Genomic DNA, 9,249 nt, shown 5'->3' on the forward strand with positions numbered 1-9,249 from the left:
TCATTCCAAACCCAATTTTCATCAAATAAACTTTGAATTCCTCTTTAAATGGTATGCCCTGTACTATATCATAAGTGTTTTTTCTTGGTATTTCGCAAAAAGTTAAAAGCCCAATTCTCATCTCCACCAATACTGTACCATCCCTTTATTAACAGACTCGGAGGGAATGGATTCCTGACATGCTCTACAAAAAGCCTCATTTCTAAGTGGGGTTCTGAGTGGGGTTCTCTTTAAGATGTTGGTAGTAAGCTGTAGTTTCATACCCTGAAATTATATTTGGATTAATTCACTACTATTACATTTATTGTTACGGAGGGTCCCGCTTTTAGGGATATACAGTATATCAACTTTAAGATGTGAAAAACATCGTGCTGGATTGGATTCCTAACATGCTCTACAAAAAGCCTCATTTCTCTTTGATCACTTAAGCAAATCGAATGGGGTTTTCTTTAAGATGTTGGAAGTAAGCTGTAGTTTCATACCCTGAAATCATGTACAGTTATTGTTACGGAGGGTCCCGCTTTTAGGGATATATAGTATATCAACTTTAAGATGTGAAAAAGATCGTACTCAAATTTACCGTAATAATAATAATGATAACAATAACGTGGAATCATGAAACTCGCAAGAAGCATTTTTTTTTAATTGTAGAGGGCAGTAGTTACCTTTAATTTCCATATCACACACACACACAAAATGTCACCACTTTGTAATTTGAAGGAACATGATTGTTTCTTCATTGCGTTGACTGTTAATATATTATGTATGAATATATATATATATATATATATATATATATATATATATATATATATTTATTTATTTATTTATTTAAATTCTCAGCTTTAGAGACAGAGAAAGAGAGAGAGCAAAGGATTAGACGATGACAACTCACGACATTTAATCTGGCCAAGAGATTTTTACCCCGCCACGGAAGATTTCATCGGGGTTTGTTTGTCGGTTTGTTTGTCCGCGTGCAAAATATCTCGAAATTGTTCATGAATGTGGATGGAACTTGTAGGAAAAGCTAATAATGACATGCAAAACCGATGATTCAATGTTGATACTGACTTGGAAATTTATGGATTTATGGATTTCTCAAAGGATTTGTTTTTAATCTTTTCTTTAATCAATTGAATCAATCGCAACGTGCGTATTTACCTACATAAAGACCACAACCTTGAACTTATTTATTCCATGGCTCCTGATACTAACAGTGCTGGCAGAATCATTCTCAGAATATTGCTCTTGTTGCTTTCTTTTTTATGAGGAGGTATATATCAATTTTTACAATTCCATTTCATCAATTTAACAACAGTTGATCTGCATTATAACAAGTACATTTCACCCTATCTGACCCGATCAATCCTTTAGCAGGTATTCATCATCCGCTTTGGTTCGCAATAACGGATGTGACCTTGAGATGCTATTACCGTATTGGAGAACTCAGCAGGTTCTCAATTTCATTACCTCGTGGTTTTTGTTTCAAGATATTTTTCGTAGTTGCACACAAGCATAATTATGGCACAGTTCGCAATAGATTCATATTCTATCTAATATATGAAATTAATACATAGACAGACACTCATAAACACAGACCCTGAAAAAATTGTGGTGTTCATTATTTGAATTTCATTCAATGAGCATCATATGCACAATATAACTAATATAATCAAAACCTATGCAGCTAGACTTTTCTACCCTGTGATTCTAAATCACATCTTTTTCATATTTTACATGCAATGAATTTATGCCAGCAGATACCATGTATCCAAAGGACCTAACATTCTACATAATCACATGATATAAAAAAATCCATCTTGAAAATATCCCAAAGTGAAAATATCCCTCGAGAACAACATCAAACAAATATAAGTCCCTCAAATATAGCTGTCCTCAATATTGTCGTCTCCGGAGATTTCATTGCAATGTCACCTAAATGAATGGTACACAGTGTGTACCAGTCCTGTTCTGACATTGGTAAATACAACACAGGCAGGAGCAATAACATGTCAGGCAAAATGTTTTGGATGAACTTTACAAGCTCGACAAACGCCAGTCATATTTTTGTTTTCTGCCACTTTTTTTTTTTTATTTAAGCAAAAAGGCTAATGAGACCTAAATCCTTTTTTTAGTAATATCAACAATGCTGTATTATCCTTACGACAGACCTCGGTACTGCTGAGATGAAGCCGTCCGGAAATGGTTTTTCAATTATCACTTATCATTCTGCTGCCTTTGGCCTTTCGTCGGAGATTCATCATTGATTCAGTAAAGTGTTTTAACCACATATGGCTTGGAATTAGTACATGTAGTTTCAAGGTTGATTTCTCAAGCATCGCCGAAAGAGACGATGTCATGTCATTTAAATAATACTTTATTTCCATGGGGCAAAACAAAATACTTGACAGAAAGTATATTTTTTATCTTTTTTATTCAAAACATATAAGGGAAATAAAATACATTTGAGCAATACACGAGTTAGTTTACATAGTCATATTTAATGCTCACCTTAATCACAGTCTCCTTCTTGCCCCTTGTGAACTTGCCAAAGATTCATCCGAAACACTAGCTACAGCGGAACGTCCAGGCAATTCAGATTTAATGACAGGATACTTTGGTTCAGCTAAAATATCTATCAATTTTTATCACATCAACACAATACGAGAGCCCTTTACCAGTATAAATATTATCATCGCTTATGTTCGACACAAGACCATGCCAAAGCCTGTAAAGTTCCTTTGCTTTCGGAAACAGTGATGTTAACTGCAAACATATGAGATAAAAGACTGTGAGGACATTCTTTTACACGTATCCCTTTCACGTATGAAAACGCATACACAGAGACAGACAGGCACACACACACAAACACACGCACAAACATGAAAGGTTAAGTTACTGTTCGACAAAAATAGTATAAAACAGATTTCGCCTTCATCACGATCTCTGAAGGATGGGTTTCAACGGGAGCAGTTCTACGCTGGTCTATGGTTTAGTGTACAAACCAATAAGACGTCTGTATGGTGATTACCTCATTCAGATTTGAAAGAAATGGTTTGTTTTGATACGGATGTGACTCTTCTTAATACCGTTTCATTTCTACTTTATATCAGATTAGGATGATACATCTTTATTTTACTCTAATTTTACTCTTATTTGATTATACTTCCCTCTGATTAAAAGACAGAATGTACTTTCGCTTTAAAGTGGGATAAGTGGGTTGCATTTTGCATTAGTTGTGAGGTACTTTGCCAGAGCGTCCCAAAAGAAGGGCCTGTCTCTTTCGTCTTTAGTCCACCTGAGATAAGGGCGGTTGTCGCTAAGAAACAGTCGAACGAGGAACGGCAAGTCCTTGTCAGGAATGTCCTCTAGAAAAACTAGCAGAATCTTTTCCGTTAGAACGTCGTTATAGTGATCAAACGCAATCCGGAATTTCATCATAAACATGTGGTCCTGAATGGCTGTCGGGGATATGACAAAGATGATCTTGAAGCTGTGGGATATGACTTGGTGGACGGCGTCTAGGTAAAACATATGCAATGGCAGATCATCATCGCCCAAAGAGATGCGATTATAATCTGGCATCGTCTCACGCAGTCCTCGACAGAAGTCGCCACTCGCCCATTGTTCGTCATCGCTGTGGAACAGAACACCTATGTCGAAATGAAAATCTCCCCGTTTATCATGGTCAGGTATGTGTTTGAAACCTTTAAAGTGTAGCTTGAGGATGAAAAACTTATACTTCATTTGCGACCATTTGTTATAGATCAGAATTATTATGACCAAGAGGGTGATTCCGGCGGCAACGAGAGCGCAGGGCTGAATGATGTTTGGACCGCATTGACTGCCAGGATCAAAGCTTGTCAGCTTCTCTCCCTGAAATGTCTTAATTGACCCTGACTTTGAGCATATCGTTTCTGCTTCATTTTCAAGCCGAATTGTCTTCTCACCAAGCCACTCAACCAGCCAGCGCAGTCGGCAGTCACAATTCCAGGGGTTGCCGGATAAGCGGACGCTCTGTAAACTGGTTTTAATGGGTTTAAAGAAGCTGGAACGTATTGTAGAAAGACTGTTGTCACTGAGATCCAATCTAACCAAGCTTGACAAATTTTGAAAGAGTCCCGCAGTAACACGATCGAGCTCAATACTATACAACCTAAGTTCTAGCAGATGGATCATCCCTTGAAAAGGATGAAATGCGATCTTTTTAAGTGGATTCATTCCGAGATCAAGAATCAAAAGATTTGGCAAACCTGCAAACGAGCAGGATTCCAAGACATTCAAATTACACTGCGCAAGATACAATTCATGTAACTGGGCTAGGTCGTTAAAGAATCCACAAGGAACAGAATTTAAGGATGTGTCAGTGAGAATTAATACCCTTAACCTCTCTAGGGCAGAAAATGTGGAGTTTACTCCGTTCCACAACTGCCAAATGATGATTTCTGCGCTTTCAAATGAGAGTCTTTCTACGGACGGTGTGTTCTTCTGCAGTGTACCTGGAAAAAGCATTTGCTCTGGAATCTTGTCTGCACCTTCAAAATCTATTTCTTTCAGGAAAGATCCCTTAATATGAAGCGGAGCTGAAATCGTGCTGTATTCAAGATCTAATACCTCCAACGCCTTCAGATCATGAAATGACGTATTTGAAAACGCCGCTAATGAGGTGAAACTTAAATCTAATGTCTTGAGAGCTGTAAGACCCTTGAACGCATGCGCCCCTATGCTATCAAAGGAACCGAGACCCAGACTAAGTTCCGTTAAGTTCGCTTCCCATTCCTCGTTCGCAACGTTCAGAGAAAGTTCGGAAACACACTGTACCGAGAGATATCTCATGGCTGTCGTCCCGTGGAAATAGTTGGGATTAAGACTCACTAAGTTGTTATTGTCTAGTATTAGTTCAGAAACATCGGTAAGGTCCTCGAAGGCATTCGAAGGGAGCGTGGTGAGCTCGTTCGATCCCAGGTCCAACTGATATATACTCACAGCCCGCAAGTGGGAGAAAAGTCCTGGTGTTATCGTACTGAGGCCTACATCCTGAAGGATCAAAGCTGTCATCGGGTTTCTTGACAACCCCAGACCCTCAAAAAGGTGTGCAAGTCCTGTTTCCTTTAATGGATTTCCAGTAAGACTCAATGACGAAACATTCAACAACACGATTGCCTTAGCTTCCACTCTTTGTATGAAGTTATACGAAAGATCGAGTGAGTCAAGCGAACAGTTCACTTCGAACGTATCCCTTGAAATTTCAGTGAAAAGGTTCCCAAAGAGTGAAACATTTTGATACAAGTTTCCACGGCATTCTGACCATGCGATTCTGTTGATGTAGTTCTGATGCAGGCTTAAAGAGGACTTGTGAACCATCTGCGTCATAAGCTTGCTCGGGAAGGCTATTAGCATACAGTCATCGGCCTTCAGATAACGTAATCTGCAGTATCTAAACAGGTTTTCCCCGAGTGATAAGTGTCGATTGTTAGACAGATCTAGGCGCTCCAAAAACGTCAAGGGCATGAATGTTCCGCTTTCGATTCGAGATAAATTGTTAAAATCTAATTTGATTCTGCGGAGCATTCGGTAGGATGCAAACGATTCATTGTGCAAAGTGCTAATTTTGTTCTTGGTAAGGAACAGATTTTCAACGTCTCGAGGTAGATCTTGTGGGATTGAGGGAAGATTCCGGAAGCTGCAGTCAGCAGACCTGGTCTCTAGGTGGATCTCACATGGGTGCGCACTTTGGCTTCTTTGCGCGTAACAGACGTAAAGCGTTGTAAAGACAACAACGTAGAACGCTATACGTTCCATGCCTTCCATGCTTTGATGAATTGTCACCTCTCTTGGAAAATGTAAATAATAACAAATGCCTGAGGGGCAATACGGGGTTATCAATGTCTTAAATCCTCAGAACATTTTCCACTATTTATCCAGCTTGGCAGATTATTCCAGATTCTCACTATCTGAAGCATCATCTTCAACGCTCTCAAGCCAGTAGTGTCATTGTACATGGAATTTCCACAATTCGTCTTTGGCACCATTCACATTTTGCACTACATAACTTTTCAATGATTATATCCCGATGACGGCACTGTGATATTAAAACCTATTTCAATGTGAAGGTTCACTCTGCGCAGATTTCTGAGTCTATAAATACATTTAGAGTTCAGAGTCCATGTGGGTCCATATTCCTCGATAATGGGAGGCCAAAGGGTCTGGAAGGAGTAAAGAATATTGTGGGAAATGAGTGCAGGAACCTTTTTTCATTTCAATGGTAAGAGTATAATGACAACACATAAAATGTACTTCGATTTGGTGGGCAGCCATATGACTCAGTATTAACAATAAATTATCAAGTTTCCGTGTGCTCCTGGGCTTGAAGTGCTGACCGATGGGTGCATACTTGAAATAGAAAATCAGTATCACTGTTCCTTATTTCAAAATTGATATAGATAAGGTTCGTTGATTCGCAATTCAAATAAGATTTATTACTCGAAGGTACGTTAATCCGAATATGAAATAAGTTTCGTTTATCCGAAAGTGAAAATAGGAAGGTTGAATTGCTGCCTTTCAGAGAGTTAGGGACCATCGATCCTTCGTGTTGAGAAAGACCTCGCTATTGTGCAGCTTAACAGTTATGTGTTTAGTTTTCCTTTTACAAGATATTCTAGCAAGACATATTCCAAAACGAAGAAAACTCAACAATTTTCCAGTTTGGGTAAAGAAAACCATAAAAATCACATCGTCAACAATCAGTTGTCCTCATTATAATCATCAATAGTTTAATTAGAAATCAGCTCCCAACAATACAGCTGGATAACCGCGAAGGAAATTTTGATAGCAGTCACTATGAGATTCATACATACATTTTCTTTTGTCGATGACATGAAAATCAATGGTGAAGCACGGCTTTGCATAAATAGTTGGGAAAACTCGTACTGTGTTGTACTGAATGGTGCAAATCTGTTTGCCTTTATTGATAACTGGTAGACAGATGGGAGGACATATCTAAAGAGCTGCTTTTTAGTTGCCTCCAAATATTAATGTTATTTTCATCATTACTATCATTATTTCTTATCACTATCATCATTTTTGTTGTTATTTTCATGACTATCATTTTATCATTCGTTGGCGTAGGCTTATGCACAGAAATTAATAAATTATTTATCATTCAAAATGGAAGTTCATAAATACAGCTAATTGATGCGAATCTCAACAGGTCAACTGTAATATTTTTTTTCTTTAGGAGTTGGGAATGAGTGGCACCAGAATGATTGAATATACCAATAAAAAGTTTTAGGTAGCTAAAAGGTCTTCCTTGCAATCAAAAAACTGGGTTTTCAGTACAATTGTTCAAAGGTATAGCTGAGAAATGCTTAGTGGGCTTGTCATGCCGTTCCTTCTGTCAAGAAGCCAAAATAAATTGTGCCTTGGCGAGGATAATAATTTATGTAAAACGGAGATTAACACCTGGATTTAAAAACGGTATCTAGGTGGTCATGCTTCACGCACAATTTTTGTACACACAGCAGGAAACGATTCACCGTTGTCAACAGGTAAAAGGAAGCTTTAGATTTTCGCGACGAGAACGTTCAGAGGAAAAAAAATGTTCTGAGCATGCGCAGAAGCTCTCGTCAAGTCGATCTGTTTGTAGCTTACGTCGTCTGAGTTTTTCACTTCGCGTTCTGGGCTGTTTTTATGTCAGCACAATTTGCAACTTAGAGAACTACTTCATGCACCGATCATGGGGGCGCCATCTGATTATTTATACGATACGTCCCAGTGTAATCTAAAGCTATTTTCAGCACGACGCAGGGGATAGGAGAACGTCCAGCGCAAGCGTCGCCTCAAACGTCCGCGCCGCAAATCTAAAGCTCCCTAATATTAGTCAGTGAACGCTCTCATCCAGGCAATTGCACCATGCGAGAAAATGGAGAAAATACATCACTGAATGGAATAGCGCAGTATCAAAATGAGAAATATTGCAGGATATTAAGATGATACCAGAATTCTAACGCTTGATAAAACGATGAAAATATATAACCATACATTAATGGGCTCAGGGCTTTTCGTTAAGATACGGAGCAGTTGAAATGACATAAGATATTACTATTTTAAAAGACCGATTCCGTATAATATTAGACACTTTTTTTCTATTAAAAAAAAGAAATTTGTATCTAAAATTTGAGCACGTTCCTGACATTAGTACTGAAATCTTTTATAGCTCGCGGCAGTCATCCATGCATTATGGGTTTTGTGGTAATTTCAAATCTTATCGGTATTAAAGAGTAGGCCTAATATTAGTTCCGACAAACATATTGGGGTTATGAAAGGAAACCCTCACGTCCTCCCAACGATGATAATAAACAGAGTGAACTAGACCTTCAGTTAAAGGCATACAGTCGTGGCGAGTGGTTTGTGCGGCACGGAGACGAACGCAACACGCTGCCTCCCCCATTCTGTATCAAATGTAGTGACCCCGAATGAGAATAGCGCTGGCTCAATGGGTCAGCGAACAACACTCTAGACTACAAGAGTTCTGTGCTACAAATCTCCTGACCCAAAAGGGCTGTCCGAGCGAGCCACGAGAGCTTCCGAATGGATGCACATTCTCAGTGCGCATACGCATGAAGAGAGGCCAAAAGAGCCACGCGTCTTCTGGCCTCTCTCCTCCAATCACCGCAGCTCGCGGTCACAATTTTAACACATTAAATCTGTATAGACAATGGTACTAAAAATTAATAATGTTATAACAGTATTTTTAAATGTATTTCAATAGTTCATTATGTAATACGTCTTTAAAAGGACCAACACCTACTAGCACCTGTGCTACCTCTTGGTTCTTTTAGCAACCTCATTGTGTACAACATTGCCATATTGCAGCTCTTTTTTAGATTAATAGTTTTAGATTACATAATCATTTATCATTATATATTATAGATTATATTCAATATGTTTTGTTTCGATCGTTTAGACAGTTACATGTGGTATGTATTAATATTGATGTATAAACATGTATTCAAACTTTCCTGTACATATGTTGTTGTTATAAATAAACTCAAACTCAAACTCAAACTCAAACTCAAGTGTATGATGCGTACACACACACGCACATACACACACGTGTCTCAGTGGCAGCATTGTCCCACACGTTTATGGATATAGCACCGAGTCTGGCATTGCGCAATTGCATGCAAAAACTTCGGTCGTTCGGAGTTTACGTGCCATTAGGGATGACGATCGTCTGCCTTTAACCCT

The 9,249-nt window shown here is 38.6% G+C and overlaps 1 protein-coding gene across 1 annotated transcript; it reads right to left on the reverse strand.

Annotated features, from left to right (window-relative positions):
• Nucleotides 1–3,201: 3,201 nt before the first annotated feature.
• On the reverse strand, nt 3,202–5,811 carry LOC139733806 (leucine-rich repeat transmembrane protein FLRT3-like). The gene is made up of 2 exons (XM_071644612.1): nt 4,817–5,811; nt 3,202–4,024 (listed from the first exon to the last, which is right to left on the reverse strand). Exons 1-2 carry the CDS (start codon nt 5,809–5,811, stop codon nt 3,202–3,204), a joined length of 1,818 nt encoding a protein of 605 aa, XP_071500713.1.
• Nucleotides 5,812–9,249: the final 3,438 nt, after the last annotated feature.

The sequence above is a fragment of the Diadema antillarum genome, unplaced genomic scaffold (genome assembly GCF_040938485.1).
Source record: "Diadema antillarum isolate AM-2024a unplaced genomic scaffold, OU_Dant_1.0 seq00000492_RagTag, whole genome shotgun sequence".
Taxonomy (NCBI): domain Eukaryota; kingdom Metazoa; phylum Echinodermata; class Echinoidea; order Diadematoida; family Diadematidae; genus Diadema; species Diadema antillarum.

What these genes read in the sequence shown, in the direction of transcription:
- LOC139733806 (XM_071644612.1), bottom strand. Translation starts at nt 5,811, where the DNA reads ATGGAAGGCATGGAACGTATAGCGTTCTACGTTGTTGTCTTTACAACG. An exon ending in ATGAGATATCTCTCGGTACA is followed by an intron (nt 4,025 to 4,816) that starts GTGTGTTTCCGA and finishes CATTAAAACCAG; the next exon opens with TTTACAGAGCGTCCGCTTAT.